Consider the following 17,247-nt stretch of genomic DNA (forward strand, 5'->3'; position numbering starts at 1 on the left):
GTAAACGCTGATTTCATCAGGAAGGGATCCGATGATAATGAAAATGAGTTTGCATTCTGGAGAAAGCTTTGCTAGTGGGTATGGTACATTTCAGGGGTAGCTCTGGCAATGATACAGCTAGGATGGGAAATTCTTGTGACTCTCCTCCTCTTTGCTGAGCATGGCTTGTCTACATTGGTGGAGCTTGTCCACCTGTGTACAGCTTGTCATGCCAATGATGAATTTTGAATAAGCTTGTCTCGAATTTCAAACCTGTCAAAATGGAAATTCCACTGCCTTCAGTAATCCTATATTTCCCTTTAACAGTACGTTCTTGTCCTTCTATAGCCCTGCATTTCACAGGAACACTTAAGCAATGATTATACAGACACTCCTAATGGAAATTCATCTCTCCAAACCTCACACACTTTCTTTTCCTTACTTAGCTGAATTCATTAGCATCTTTCCAATCCTGTCAAAAAATCCAGAGCGCCTTCAGGGAAGTCCCAATCACTCAGTGTAATAAAGTCTGATACAGTAAATCCTGAACACATCCAAGGAAGCCAGGGTGGGAGGAGGGGAGGAAAGGGACATGGAGAAAGTCTAGGCAGCTAGAGAAGCAGAGTCAGTTGCATTTCACAATAAGGAGTAATTAAAGCATTCAAAGGAGCAGATGGTCTGCAATTCCTTCTCCTTCTTCCTCCCCTGCATATTCCTGACCAGTAATACTCCTGTTTAATTGCATCCATAAAGGGTTTAATTACAGTGGCTAGCTCTCTCCATGGGGCTTCATTGAGGTACAGTAGCATCACCCTGGCTTCAGACTGGTTTCAAACAGGAGGGGATGACAGAGAGCAGTGACGAGTAAAAGAGAAATTAAAAGAGTGAAGAGGAAAAAAAAGAGAGACTTAAAATGCACTTTATGCTGTTTCTCTCCTCTTCCTGGCCCATTTGAGACTTACCCTAGCTGGAGAAATCCTGGATCACAGGTCCCCCTAATAATACTGACCATTGTGGATCTGGAGAAAGGGAAGTGTAGTAGAAAGTGAATCGGTGCTCCCATTTCTTACCCTGAGACGGACCACTTGAGTGACTGAAGGCTCATTTTCCCGGAGAGCCCCCAAATAGGATTCTTTCTGGAAGGTGGGGACATTATCGTTGACATCCAGAACGTTAATCCTCACTCGCCCTGTAGTCTCTTCCCCACCCCCGTCCCTGGCAATCACAGTCAATGTGTAGCGCTGCATCGTTTCAAAGTCTAACCGGGCGATCAGCATGATCATGCCTGTGTCTTTATCCAGGGAGAACCTGCAAGCAAATAAGGAGGGGGAGCAGAGGAGTTACCAAGTCAAACCCTCATTTCAGGCAGACAGGAAACAGCAGCCTGAAACAACACCATAAGAAAGAGGCATAGAGGCACAATTATGCATGTTTCTCTTTAAGCACAGGCTTAAAGATTGATTTAGCAGTTGATTTAGCAAGCCATAAACCTTCATCTAGTAATTCATAGATTCATAGATACTAAGGTCAGAAGGGACCATTCTGATCATCTAGTCTGACCTCCTGCACAACGCAGGCCACAGAATCTCACCCACCCACTCCTACGAAAAACCTCACCTATGTCTGAGCTATTGCAGTCCTCAAATTGTGGTTTAAAGACTTCAAGGAGCAGAGAATCCTCCCTCAAGTGACCCATGCTACAGAGGAAGGCGAAAAACCTCCAGGGCCTCTTCCAATCTAATTCCTGTACTGACCCCAATAACTTGTGGCTGAACAAGAGCCTATCTTTTAAAAAAAAACACCCAGCCCAGATTTAAAGACTCAAAGTGATGGGACGATCCCGCACATCCCTTGGTAAATTATTCCAAAAGTTAACTATCCTCACTGTTAAAATTTGCACTTTATTTCCAGTTTGAATATGTCGAGCCATAGATGATATTACACCTTTCCCTGATATATTAAAGCTCAGTATAGTATCAGAAAATTTCTCTCTGTGCAGGTACTTATAGACTGCTTGAGTCTTCTCTCTGATAAATTAAATAGATTGAGTTCTGTAAATCTCTCATCTTAAGCTGTGTCTGCCAAACCTCAAACCATTCTTGTAGTTCTTTTCTGAACCCTCTCCAATTTTTCACTATACTTTTTCCAAGTATGGACACCAAAACCAGATACAGATCTGGACTGTTATGAACTGGCAGAGATGGGGGTGGCTTGAACAGTATCTGCACTTAGTATAGGGATGATCCCATTGAAGTCAATGGAAGTTTTGCTATTTACCTCAATAGGAGTAAATTAGTTAAGGACATTGAAGTCAATGGTAAATGGGACAAAATACAACATGGTTTTACAAAAGGTAGATCGTGCCAAACCAACCTAATCTCCTTTTTTGAAAAAGTAACAGATTTTTTAGATAAAGGAAATGCAGTGGATCTAATATACCTAGATTTCAGTAAGGCATTTGATATTGTGCCACATGGGGAATTATTAGTTAAATTGGAGAAGATGGGGATCAATATGAACATCAAAAGGTGGATAAGGAATTGGTTAAAGGGGAGACTGCAACGGGTCCTACTGAAAGGCGAACTGTCAGGTTGGAGGGAGGTTACCAGTGGAGTTCCTCAGGGATCGGTTTTGGGACCAATCTTATTTAATCTTTTTATTACTGACCTTGGCACAAAAAGTGGGAGTGTGCTAATAAAGTTTGCAGATGATACAAAGCTGGGAGGTATTGCCAATTCGGAGAAGGATCGGGATATTATACAGGAGGATCTGGATGACCTTGTAAACTGTAGTAATAGTAATAGGATGAAATGTAATAGTGAGAAGTGTAAGGTTATGCATTTAGGGATTAATAAGAATTTTAGTTATAAGTTGGGGACGCATCAATTAGAAGTAACGGAAGAGGAGAAGGACCTTGGAGTATTGGTTGATCATAGGATGACTATGAGCTGCCAATGTGATATGGCTGTGAAAAAAGCTAATACGGTTTTGGGATGCATCAGGAGAGGCATTTCCAGTAGAGATAAGGAGGGTTTAGTACCATTATACAAGGCACTAGTGAGACCTCACCTAGAATACTGTGTGCAGTTCTGGTCTCCCATGTTTAAAAAGGATGAATTCAAACTGGAGCAGGTACAGAGAAGGGCTACTAGGATGATCCGAGGAATGGAAAACTTGTCTTATGAAAGGAGACTTAAGGAGCTTGGCTTGTTTAGCCTAACTAAAAGAAGGTTGAGGGGAGATATGATTGCTCTCTATAAATATATCAGAGGGAAAAATACAGGAGAGGGAGAGGACTTATTTCAGCTCAGCACCAATGTGGACACAAGAACAAATGGGTATAAACTGACCACCAAGAAGTTTAGACTTGAAATCAGACGAAGGTTTTTAACCATCAGAGGAGTGAAGTTTTGGAATAGCCTTCCAAGGGAAGCAGTGCGGGCAAAAGATCTATCTGGTTTTAAGATTCTACTTGATAAGTTTATGGAGGAGATGGTATGATGGGATAATGGGATTTTGGTAAGTAATTGATCTTTAAATATTCAGGGTAAATAGGCCAAATCCCCCGAGATGGGATATTAGATGGATGGGATCTGAGTTACCCAGGGAAGAATTTTCTGTAGTATCTGGCTGGTGAATCTTGCCCATATGCTCAGGGTTTAGCTGATTGCCATATTTGGGGTCGGAAAGGAATTTTCCTCCAGGGCAGATTGGAGAGGCCCTGGAGGTTTTACGCCTTCCTCTGTAGCATAGGGCACGGGTCACTTGAGGGAGGCTTCTCTGCTCCTTGAAGTCTTTAAACCACGATTTGAGGACTTCAATAGCTCAGACATAGGTGAGGTTTTTCGCAGGAGTGGGTGGGTGAGATTCTGTGGCCTGCGCTGTGCAGGAGGTCAGACTAGATGATCAGAATGGTCCCTTCTGACCTTAGTATCTATGAATCTAGGAGTAGGATTAAGCCTTCTGGTAGGATCCAGCCCTGTTTGTCCCTCAATTTATGAGCACCCAAATCACATGAGAAATTTAAATAGAAAACAAGCCATGTAGAAACTGGACTAGGTCTTCTATTAGGGTCAATTCGCCCTCCCTGAGACAGTTTATGGTAGCCTCTCTCTCAAGAGAAATTTCACAGATTAAAGTTACCAACATTCCAATTTTGTAAATTCATGGCAAGACTGAAAGGGGTTTTTAAGGAAATGAAACTATCTGAGAAGGTTTGTGGCACTTACCTGTCAGGATCATCACTGAAAAAATAGCTGACTTTCCCATAAGTGCCCACATCATTGTCAGTTGCCTAAAAAAGTTTAAGTACAAAAGGAATATTAATAATGTTTATGAGAATTTCAACTTAAAAAGTAAATTCTTGATTAGGAAAACATTAAAAAAATCTATGGAATCTTAATTCAACCTCTCCTTCCTATGGCTGCTGCATTGGTCAGATGGTTCCTTTGACATCCTTCTAGGTTACCTATATGCTCCCTGTTGTCTAGGATTTTTTGCAGAAAGGGTGGGGGTACAGGGTTGTTACACTTCCCTCAGGAATTCCTCTGAGGGGATAACTATTTAACTCTGCTTTTCTGATCCTCCAACCCGCCATGACTACCTATAGCATGAGCTGCACCCAAAATCCATTCAAAGTGAGTATACAAATCCAGTGCTGCTTTCTGCCCTTTCTCCTTACAAGTGAATTAATAGGCTAATACCAGTGCAGGTTTTGTTAGCTGACATTTTTCACCTGATAAATCTGGGACTCAGATGTTTTTGCTTTCCTGAAACATATTCTGTGCATGTCCCTGATTCATAGTCTGCCCTAGATAACAACACTCCATCAAATCCTCTTTACACCACTTCCACAAAACTTTAGCAGAAGGAAATTTTTCATATACTCTAACTTACATACCAAGAGCAGCTGGCAGAGTAAACAGTACACACAAAAATATATCTGTGAACAATGGGGCATAATAAAAGACACAGAAAATTGAAAAGAACATTAATACAATACTTATGAAAGACAAGCTGCTTGAATGGTCCATGATACAATCCTGCAGAAAAAAAGCATTTCAAAAATCCACACAATAATGAGGGGCAGTTACACTAACATGCAGTGGGGGTGGGGAATGATTCCAGAGAAAATTGCAAAGCCTGATTTGCCAAGGAAAGGAAATAAGACATAAAAGTGTGGCATTTACAGAAGGGAGTCACAGTCCATATAATTGGGGTCAAGCAATCTTCAATTAAAAGTAGGTAAAAGGGCATTCCCATATATTGGGCCATTTACTGTTCTCATTTCTCATGTTCAATGGCAATACCCATTGATGCCAGTCTCAATTATGTGAAGATGCAGAAGTACTGAAACTGAGATTGAGGCACATTTTTACTATTTACTCAGTGTTGACAATGTATTTGGGGCCATACAAAACATAGACGAAGACAGATCCTACCCCAAAGCTCTTACAGTCCAAAATACAGATACTCTAGGCAACCCAGAGAAGGGAACAATTTAAAGCTTTGATTTTTATGCCAACTCACTTTACGTGGCCTTACAAGGACAAAAGTAGAGGGAAAATACCAACAAGCATGTTCCACAGCAGATTGCAGCATTTTGTATAATATCATTTACATTTTCTATTCCCTGTTCAAATGTGACCTGGGAGATAGGTCAAACACATGAAAACTGGTTTTCACTCATCCTGGATCTTCACAACAGATCTGGCACTCATTGTCTTTTGGGACTAGTCCATTGTCACATTGTTTTATTTTTCCTTGATAGCAAGTGGAGTCACTGCGGTTTATCATTCAATACAAATATCTGGTAGAACATGCTGCAGTATGAAGGAAAGAAGCAAAACCTATTCATTCATCTGAAATATGAAATCATATCCTGCTTTCCCACTAAGGGGCTCTTCTGATTCCTGCTGGAGGCCAGAGAAAGCTCCCATAATTGTAACCTCTATGCTTACCCTCCACACTCCCTTAACAACCAATATCTCTCTCCATGACTGAGGAGGATTAGACAGTCAATTTTCTCCCTTAAACTTCTGGACAAGTCACCACTGGTCAATGCTAGATACTCACCCCAGCCCACAATTTTCATGGTGTTGTTTTTTTTAAATTAGAGGATCCAAAATACCAGTTCTCAGACAAGTAAGAACCCAATTCTGAAAAGTATTTTCCTGGAAAAAAAGGATGGCTCCAGTGGGACTCTGGACACTTTACATGCAGGAATTCTGTGGCAGAGCAAGGAACCATGAGACGTTGGGCAATCCACTTAGTCTCTCACTACCTCAGTTCCCCTTCTCTGAAAAGACACTATTAGCACTCACCTACCTCACTGGAGTGTTGTAAGGATAAATACATCAAAAGCACTGAGATACCATGATAATGGGAGTCAAATAAGTATCGAAGATGCACAGACAGAATCCTAACTGGATACTTAAGGTTCCCTTTTTGTAGTAGCAACAGACACGTAATAAGAAAACCTTTGCAAAACTGTCCTACTTCAATACCCCCATGATCACTTTTTCTGCACTCTTATGTTTCTGAATTATCCAAACAACAGTAGACACCATTCACTGTCAATATTTCACCATAACAATAAAATGCAGACTCTGAAAGGGACAGCTTCATGGTCTACAGGTCAGGTTGAAAACTCCATCTCGTTACAACAAAAGATTCAAATCATAGTAGGGTCAACTCAGCTCTTTACCCTTCCAAGGTAGCTAACGTGAGTGACATGCACTTCTCTGTGTGTGGGGCCCGTCAAGTGAAACCTTAACAATAAAAAAAAACCCTCACCCTGGATATTAAAGATCCCAAAGTACTTTTAGTAAGAGGAGGGATATGCCTTGTTGCCCTTATTCCAAAGTCTCCCCTTTTCCATTAATGTGCCAAGTGCCCTCAGAGGAGCTGCACTGCAATCATGCTCATGCATATGGTAGCTCATAAATGCATAAGAAGATATATGGGGACAAAATGTAAAATGTCACTGCGAAGTGCATGCACCAACTACCCAAAAAACGTAGTTTTTAATTATCCTGGAATGCTGACACATTCCTTGAGAGAGAGAGAGAGAGAGTGACACTGTGGCTGTATGAGAGACACATATGAACACAACCTCTTTTAGAGCCACACAATGTTCTGAAAGGAAAATTATGCAATGTTGCAAATGCTCTTTGTTTAGAAAGGAAAATTTTCTTTATGTAAGAAGCAGTTTGGTTAGGACACAAGGGGGAAAGAGGGGCTAAGCCGCTGTTACTGTACTTTTAGCTCCTAGCAGAATCTGAGGCCTTCCACCATCACCATGTAAATCGTTTGGAGCTGTGACAGGTTTTGCAGGCTGACCATGGCAAAATAATAACAAGCTTCCCAGCAAAATGTGTAAAACTCAAAGTGTCACTCTGGGTGAGCAAGGCAAGATTTGTGGATGTTTTAAAGTCTTTTCTCTAATGAATATATAAAATATGTATGAATGGCAGCAAAGGAAAAGGACCAGAAAATTTTATTTTAAAATGAGAAAAATGGAATAAAAATCCCAAACTATCTTTATTTTTAAAATGTCTTTTCTAATTGAGCCCTTGTCTGGGTTTCTTTGGTTCCAGTGGAACAGGGAAAGGCAGGGGCAGAAACACATTTAATTTCATAATGCCATCAAAGGGCTGTATTTTAGGGCTGGCTTGGAATAGAACCCTCTCCTGCAACCTTCATGATTTATATGCCCTTGATTATCCTTGATAGAACAGATGTCCAAGAGTATCACAGAGGGAGGAAACCCTTTTAACGGTGCTTAGCTTGCCTAACGGTTATGCGAGTGGGGAGGAAGAAGGGGGTATGAACAGAGAGAGAGAAAGAGAGAGAGAGAGAGAGAAGGAAGAGGAGGAGAAAGTGTGAAAACTAACTGGAGAGAAATCATATATTTCTCAAATACCTTCCCAACTCAGGCAGTAAATTCTTAATGCCTAATGCTAGTTGAGTGACACTCCAGCAGTGCACACCTTTAACATCTGCTAGTACATTTAGCTGAACCGCCTTCTGCCTACTAAATGCTGTAATGTTTGATTTATTTATTCTGTACATTATAATTTCATTAAGCAAACCACCCCCTGTCTTCAATTACAACCCAGTAGCCAGGGAGAATCCCACCAGGAGACTGATGATTCTGAAAGGGTCTCTCTCTCTCTCAATCCAGGCTGAAATCACTGAGGAGGCCTCTTACTACACACAGAGCCTGCCTCTAGAAAGAAGCAGGAAGCTTTCAATTGCACTCAGCAAATACTGCATGGGGAACTGGATGTCCTGGGGAACTGTGCGGTCCTGGCTGCTTTGTTTGCAGTTGGTGCTACAGGATGTAGCATTTACACTGAAACTGTGATGGAAAATGCCTCTGAAGTGGGTTCTTTGTTGCATTAAGTTCCACTTAGTTGAGTCAAGGGAACCAGACCCCTAAATGTAACAGGGGTCAGTTTTGCAATCATTCTTCCCTTCCTTAGTCCAAGCACATGTCTCACTTCATTTTCCCCTCACAGTGGGGAGTAGCTGACACAAAATATTTATTTCTCTTACAAGCACAGCTCCCACCACAATAAGCAAGGAGAGGTTCCTTACCATAATACCTACATATTTTTCCCTCCTATGAATGAAAGTCCTAGAGGAGGAATATGAAGGAACAAAAGGGAAACCTTTGCAGGAAATGTCTCTGGTTTTGTTCTAATTCACAGCACCCTTCTTGAAGGGTACATCACAGTGCTGCATCCATATCCCTAATCATTCTGCATTAAAGAGGCACCCTCAATGCAGAGGATCAGAGCTTTATCAGACAGGAAGGAGGACAAACAAAAGTAATTACTGCTTGACTCCCTGTTCCTTCTTTCCCTTTTCTTCATTCACCCTCCCATCCCTCTACAGTAACTCCTCACTTAACGTAGTTATGTTCCTGAAAAATGCTACTTTAAGCTAAACAATGTTAAGCGAATCCAATTTCCCCATAAGAATTAATGTAAACGGGGGGGAGGGGGTCGTTAGGTTCCAAGAATTTTTTTCGCCAGACAAAAGACATTATATACATATACAGTATACATTTTAAATAATTTTGAACAAACAATTTAATACTGTACTCACCAGTGATGATTGTGAAGCTTGGCTGAGGCCAGGGCAAAGCAGGGTCGGGGGGTGGGAGCTTGCCCCGCTCCGCCTGCCCGCCCGGTGTTCCAGCCGGGGAGCGGGGTTGGGGGCCTGCTGGGCGGAGCGGGGCAAGCCAAACAACCTTATAACAGAACATTGCGCGACTTTAAACGAGTATGTTCTCTAAGAGATCAGCAACCTAATAACTAAACAATGTTAACCAGGACAACTAAGTGAGGAGTTACTGTATTCAGTAGAACTGCTGTTTGGTCTGGCCAGGATTGCACCGTAGGAAACCCACATACCTATCAAATTGTGACAGCTCAGCTCCCCCCAGCAAGCCTTCCAGGTGTTTATCCTCTGCCAGCTGGAAGCTGAAAGATTGCAATTTCCTGCTGGGGTAATCGTCCCGCACGGTCTTTCAGCATCAGGCTTCAGTTTTTCTTGGCTCAGAACCTGGCTTTGAGAAAGGGTTCCCTGAAGTCTTAGAGCAAATGCATTCCACCCCATTAGGGAGAAGGCTAATGAGCAGTCACACAAGCAGCAGATTCCTCCTTTTTGATCCAACCTCATCTTTGCACAGAGAGCTTTCAGGCTGCCCTGAGTTAATGTGGCCAGTACATCTATCCACAGGTGTGCAGATGGCCCTTCAGCCAAATGGTTTTCAGAGCCCCAACTGTTCACTGAGAGGGAATGGATTTTTGGCTATACCTTTATACAGCACATCAGTACCCACTTTAGCAGGCTGCTCACAAATGAAATAGCACAAGGTGACAAATTCTGTGCATTCCAGGTTCCCTTTATATACTATTAGTATTATTGTTTTAATCAAAGATCCCTTCTTCAGTTCTTGTTGCTCCTGTCTCTTGCTCTGTTCAAATTCATTTCCTGTCAGTCTCTCTAACAAACCCACCATGATTGCTAGCTATATTACACAAATGTGGCATGGGGACTGAACAGAACCTGGACCTTCTGCTCCAAAAACACAGGCTTCTGTAACTCCGGGGACAAGAAATTCTCCATGAATTATTAGTTGCTTTCAGTTTCAGAGTTTATTTAGGCCAACCTTGTAAATGCCAGGCACACTTGAGTCGTTGCTGTTACAAAGTGTCTAATAAATAAATATATTCAAAACATAAAATAAGTTAAAAATAAAAGCCAAATTCATGCCTATGGTATCAATTCATGCCACTGAAAACAATGGAGTTTCACCAGCATACCATGTGGCTCAGTGGTTCTATTTTTGCTAAATTGGATTAAATGGGAAGGTGATCCAGCCATATTTGTTGTGGGCCCACGGATGATGAATTCAGGATGAATCAATGCAGACCTCAGAAATCTGCATATTGTACAGTTACTGAAAACATCCTGTGTTATGGTGACTCTATAACCACACAGCAGCCATCCGACTCAGAGAGAGATCATCTTTTATGTTGGGCCCTCAAGATCCCCATTATCACAGACGCAGTCCCCCATTTTGATAAACACTGCAATTCAGTTTGAGGCACCAGCTCTAGTTCCTGGGTCAGGAAAAATATCACTCTGCTGGTGTTAAGAAAAGGAAAAGAATAAATCTGAAATTGTACATGTTCAGCAGAAATCTTCATTATTTCTCCTCTCTTTCTGGGGTTAGGTTGGAGGATTTTTACTGCTGTTGAGAGTGAAGAAGTAATAGCACTAAGCATAGAGCAGGCAAATGTTGTGCAAGCTTCACACGCATTGCTCTGATATTACACCTCAATTTTGACATGCAATACCCCCTATTATTTCAGTCCTGGGCTCCCCCACAGCTCTGCCAATGCACATCAATCTTTAGCACTCTAATAGTCCAGCCCTAGGCCTCTCCTGAGCAGACACTGCCAATAATACTACACTTGTAGAGTGGATTCATAGGGCTTAATTCTTATCTGACACTGATGTAAATCAGTAGTAACTTAATTGAAGTAAATGGAGTTACACTGGTGAAACTGAGATCAGTATCAGATCCCTGCTGGGGAAAACTGCACTTTATACTGCATGCGCATATCTATACATTTTTACCATGCATGTTCAAGTCTTCATTTTAAGTGGTAGAGATTGCTACAGTTAAGTTGCATGTTCTTTTCCATTTTAATTGCACCATCTTCCATTTGCTTATTACTTTCCCAAACTTCCACATAATACACTGAAATTTTCTAAGGGTGGTCACTGATCAAAGATAGATCTGCACAAAAATCAGTTACCCTTTATTTAAAAGCAAAGAGTGAAAAATTACCCTTTACTCATTCTTAACAAAAAGGGACACCATCATAGGACCTAACCACATCAACCACACCATCCAGGCCTCATTCACCTGCATATCTACCAATGTGATATATGCCATCATGTGTCAGCAGTGTCCCTCTGCCATATACATTAGCCAAACCAGACAGTCTCTACGCAAAAAAATAAATGGACATAAATCTGACATTAGGAATCATAACATTCAAAACCAGTAGGAGAACACTTCAATCTCTCTGGTCACTCAATAAACAGACCTCAAAGTGGCAATTCTTCAAAAAAAAAACTTCAAAAACAGACTCCAACATGAAGCTGCAGAACTGGAATTAATTTGCAAACTAGATACCATCAGATTAGGCCTGAATAAAGACTGGGAGTGGTTGTGTCATTACAAAACATAAATTTAATTTCCCCAATTCTAATTTCTGCCTACCGTTACTCACACCTTCTTGTCAACTGTCTGTAATGGGCCACTCTCATTACCACTACAAAAATGATTTTTTCCTCCCTTGGTCTCCTGCTGTTAATTGAATTGTCTTGTTAGACTGACCTAACACTTGGTAAAGCAACCCACATCCTTTCATGTATTTATACCCGCTCCTGTATCTTTTACTTCATACATCTGATGAAGTGGGTTCTAGCCCGCAAAAGCTTATGCCCAAATAAATTTGTTAGTTTCTAAGGTGCCACAAGGACTCCATGTTTTTTTTCTGCCCCCACCCCTCCAGCAAATTCAAATCTTGCTGTTAAATGTTTTGCTTTGTTTTGTTTTTAAGAGCTCTACAGTTGAAATGATGGGGTAGAAAGATTAAATTTGGGAAATAAAAGTCAGTGCTAAGCATGAATGCCTTGGGAGTGTTTATTGTGACAACAGGGTTTAAATTCACCACATTAGGATCCAGTGAAAACTCACACTTTGCACATGTGAAGCACAATTAGAATGGGATTTTGTCACTCAACTTGTCAGGTGAACCAACCTAGACAGCAGTTTGTGTATGCATAGGGGGGAGGGGCTAATTTAGCTGCATAATGAAAAGGGTCCTTTTAAACACAGTTATATTAGGTATCAAAATGCTTTTAAGGGTGGGATTTTCAAAAGCACCTAATAGGATGTGTGTTCCTGTTTCAGGCGCTTTAGAAAAATCACACTCTTAAAAACATTTTGGTACCAAACATTTTTTTGTTAGTAATAAAACAGCTTGATACAACTGAATCTTTGCACTCTGACATCTATACGACAGATATTATCATTGCTATAACAACATCTATATTTTACTGTGAAAAGATCAGACCATTATTATTAAAAAGTCACCATATACACATAGGTACTGCTTGTCATTTTCAACAGACATGAGATTACACCAAAGCCTATGATCTGAACACTCTTTGACCTTACAGGGTCTGAAAACCTGATCCACTCTAGTTTTCCATGTGCACGTCAATAATATCATGCCCAGAGGTGAAAGTAAGCCGTTGGTGGGCCGTACCGGGACCGGCTTTCCCAGACGGCAATTTAAAGACCTGGGGTAATGGTGGTGGGGCTCTGGCAGGGATTAAAAGGGCCCCAGAGCTCCAGCCGCCGCTATCACCCTGGCCCTTTAAATCCCCGCAAGAGCCTTGCTGCTGAAGCCCTGGGGTAGCGGTGGCAGCCCAAGGCCCTTTAAAATTCTGCCAGAGCCCAGAGCCCCAGTGTAGCGGTGGCAGCCAGGAGCCCCCAGAGCTCCTCAGTGATTTAAATGGCCTGGGGCAGCAGCTGGAGCCCTGGGCCCTTTAAATCACCCCGAGCTGGTAGCTTGGGGGTGATTTAAAGGGCCCCATGCTCCCAGCCACCACTACCACAGCTGGAGCCCTGGACCCTTTAAATCAAGATTTAAAGGGCCGGGGATTTAAGGCCTTGCCTCTTCTGGTTAAGGACACACCTCTTCCGGTTGAGGCCATGCACCCTGCTCAGGACTCCAGTGTACCGGTAAGTCCTCTAACTTACTTTCACCCCTGATCATGCTTATCCAGAAAAAGGATTTTCCCTATGTATGCCATGACAAGGATTTTCAAATGATATTCACTGTGGGTGCCCATCTTCTTCAAATACTTTTGCTCTCCAGTTGCAATGCTTGGTGTGTTCCCCTCATCCTGCCATAATCTTTAGATGTATTATATTCATTAATGACTTGCTTTGTGGGGGACTCTTACCAGATGTGTGAGAGTCATCTTGGCAACTGTTTAGATGAGAAAATTACAGAACCAAGCTGAACAGCCCCGACATCCAGCCTGCCAATCAAGTGACACTGAGGTCTGATATGAGGGGGCATGAACTTTTAGATATTAATTTACAAGGTGTTCTTTATTTACAACTTGCTATGATAAAATCTTTCAAAAAATAAAGTATAAACCATTTCTTTTCCCCCAGAGCTTCCCCTCAGGAATTAGGAAATGGAAAATTCCATAAACTCTTTTAAAACAATGAAAGAGGAGGGGTTTTTTTTTTGCCTGTCGGAGCCCCGTGTTTAACCAACCATCACTTTGTTTCCTAAACCCCAAGTGCAGCGTAAAAGGACAGTAACAGTCAGATAAGAAGGCTTTTCAGAATGCTTAGATTGGCCAGTGATGAGGTAATGATTTATAACAGGCTTGACAATGCTACTGAGGGCTGGCATTACCAGCAAAACTAATTCCCTCATTTGGCCCTTTATAATTGCATTTGTAAGTGCTTATTTCAGTGATGGACAATGCTGGGGAAGTGTAATTTTCTTCTGCTGACAAAAAACCAACCAGGGGAAAAAAGAAGGTTAAAAGAAGGTTAGTGTAGTACAAGGTGAGAAGAGCTGCTCCACAGGACCGCAGCATGTTGAATGTGAACTTTGGCAGCCCCTAGAAATATCAAAATCATGCTCTGTACAGAGCTTAATTCTGTGATTTCCCAGCGTGTAAAACAAAACTACTAACAAATTGCACAGAAAGAGTCGTTGGTAATTTTCATGGCTGATTTCCTTCCTTCTGAAAAAAACCCTCCTCCTTCTCCAGCTTTTTCCACACACTTAAGTGGCAGAAATGCAAGGCCAGGTAGTAGCTCTGATGCACCCAGCCTGCTGGCCCAGAAACGGCTTATGCTACATGTGCTAGCTACTCCAGGACAGTGCTAGCATGTTACTGCCATGCTAAAATACCAGCAAGCTGCTGAGGTAATCAACACTTGGCACTTTCAGTTGCAATTGTTTCTAATGGAAACAATGAGCCCAATTCTCTTTTCCCTTAAACGAGTTTTCCAGAGTAACATCAGTGGCATTATTTTTGATTTACACCAGTGTAAATGAGAGGAGAATCAGGCTCAGTGGATGTTCTGGTGATGACAGGCCCATGTCATGTCATGTGCACACTCCTGTATCACAAAAAGGCAACCAGGGAAATAATGCAGGTTCCTGCTGTGTGTGACAGGAGACATGAGAAAAGGAAGAACACACACTTTGGACATATTTAATCTTTGTGGTTGTCATAATGTGTACCTTACAGAACCTTTTACTTTTAAGGTTGAAGTTCCTTAGTGGTTCCTAACCCACAGGGAAGGACACAGAACTACTGGGGATTCTAAATCTGATTAGCAAAGCTACCACAAGGACTGAATAAGAAACCCACACACACTGGAGGACATGCAAACACATAGAGAACCACTTACTCGGTTTACTACCCCTACATAATTCCTGGGCTTCAGCTCTGCCCCATTTCCCCTGCCTCCCCCGCACCCCCCAACACACACACAGCCCTAACAATCTGACGCCAGATACAAGAGGAAAAAAAAGCAGCTGGGTGGATGATTCTAGGGGGTCCACATCAAGAATCAGTCAAATGTTTTTGTGGCTGTTCATTTCCTGCACAAAATATTCAAATACAGGCGAGTCGCATCATACGCACATTTAACGTACGTGAATTCAACTACACGCGCTTGGCAAAAAAAAAAAAAAAAGAACAAACAACAAGATACCTGTAAATAGTGCAGCCGATTCCACCCACCATTCCACTCAATGAGAGTATGCCCCAGAGTGAGCGTGAGATGGGAGATGTGAATCTGCTGTTTTCTCAGTTGGTCTCAGTTCCCACTCGCCTCTCAGTGTGAGCATCTTGCCGCGCTGAGTGTGATTTTAGTGTTTAAAGATACATATTTTTCATACAACATGGCCCCTAAATACAAGCCAACTACTTCATTTGGTGCTCAACCGAAGAAATAGCCATCTGTTCCAACGCTGGAGGAAAAACTGGCTGTGTTAGACTTATTGAGAGACGGTATGTCAGTCTTCAACTTGGTGCGTAAATATGGCTGCAACGAATCTAGCATCCATGCCATCAAGATTTGAGAGAGAGAAATTCATCAAGCCTTGGAATCAAGTGCTCCAATAACTGCTAAAGTGACGAGCCAGGTGTGTGATAAGACTTTAGTGAAGACTGAAAATGCGTTAAACTTATGGCTGGAAGTCATGAACCGTAAACGTGTGCCTATTGATGGCAACATGTTGTGAGAAAAGGCTCTTAGCCTCTACGCGCTGTTCAAACTTCCCGCCAAAGAGGGACAGCCTTCTGTTGAGAAGGAATTCAAAGCCAGCCAAGGTTGGCTTAACAGTTTTAGGAACCGCTTCAACGTTAAAACGTGCAGACTACTGGTGAAGCTGCATCTGCCAATGAAGAGGTAGCAAAAGCCTACCCCGAACAATTAAAGAAAATCATAGAAGAAAAGGGCTATCCCCTGGAACAAGTTTTTAATGCCGACGAGACTGGGCTTTTCTGGAAAAAAATGCCCAACCGCATTTACATTTTGAAATCAGAAAGACAAGTCCCTGGCTTGAAAGCAGCTAAAGACCGTGTGACTGTATTATTTTGTGGCAATGCGGCTGGGTATTTAATAAAGACGGGCTTGCTCTACAGGGCTGCAAATCCCCATGCCCTAAAAGGCAAGAACAAAAATCTCCTGCCTATGTTCTGGCAATCAAATAAAAAGGCTTGGGTGATGGCAGCATTATTTCTGGATTGGTTCCACAAGTGTTTCATTCCGGAGGTCAAGCGGTACCTCAAAGAGAAAGGGCTTGACTTTAATGTGTTGCTGATCATAGACAATGCTCCTGGCCACCCTGCGGCACTCCAGTTTGCACATAACAATGTTGAAGTCATCTTTCTCCCCCCTAATACCACCTCCATCCTCCAACCTCTCGACCAAGGCGTGATTCGCTGTTTCAAGGTCACATACATGAGGCTTATGTTCTCATGGATACAGAGCACTATGGATGCTGATCCCAATCTTAATGTTGGAAGTCCTTCAACATTGCTGATTACATCACTTATATTAAACAGACAATGGATGCAATCAAGCCTGAAACAGTCAATGCATGTTGGCGAACCCTATGGAAAGAATATGTGAATGATTTTAAGGGTTTCCCAACCATTGACAAAGAAGTGAAACGCATTTTTCAGGTGGCCAGGCAAGTGGGTGGTGATGGCTTCGTCAACATCCTTGAGGAAGAAATTGAAGAATTAATTGAGAGCCATAGAGAAACACTGGCTAACGAAGAGTTAGAGGAACTGATAAAATAGTCTACAGAAGATGAAGATGACGACGATGAACAGGAAGAGCCAGCAAGTTGGAATCTTCATAAATTTGCTGAAGTGTTCCAAGCAGCAAAACACTTGAATGATTTAATTTCTGAATACGATCCCTCTATGGAATGAAGTCTCAAAATCACATGTAGTATTATGGACGATTTGAGACCGTATCAAGAAATGTTTGAGCAGCTCAAGAGACAACAGTGAGTTGCCGATCACCATGTTTTTCAAGGAAAAACAACCAGCAGCAGATGAGCCTACGCAATCAACTTCTCGAGCTAAACCAGAGCCAACCACTTTGTCTACGAC

The 17,247-nt window shown here is 42.0% G+C and overlaps 1 protein-coding gene across 2 annotated transcripts in view; it reads right to left on the bottom strand.

Moving 5' to 3' along the window:
* Nucleotides 1-17,247, bottom strand: part of CDH23 (cadherin related 23) — a 555,581-nt gene that overhangs the window by 191,671 nt on the left and 346,663 nt on the right. For both annotated transcript variants that reach the window (XM_043519492.1, XM_038408394.2), the window contains 2 exons: nucleotides 4,209-4,273; nucleotides 1,050-1,287 (listed from right to left, as the gene is read on the bottom strand). In XM_043519492.1, the coding sequence (XP_043375427.1) occupies nucleotides 1,050-1,287; nucleotides 4,209-4,273 (303 nt within the window). The remainder of the gene's footprint in view (nucleotides 1-1,049; nucleotides 1,288-4,208; nucleotides 4,274-17,247) is intronic.

The sequence above is a fragment of the Dermochelys coriacea genome, chromosome 7 (genome assembly GCF_009764565.3).
Source record: "Dermochelys coriacea isolate rDerCor1 chromosome 7, rDerCor1.pri.v4, whole genome shotgun sequence".
Lineage (NCBI taxonomy): Eukaryota > Metazoa > Chordata > Testudines > Dermochelyidae > Dermochelys > Dermochelys coriacea.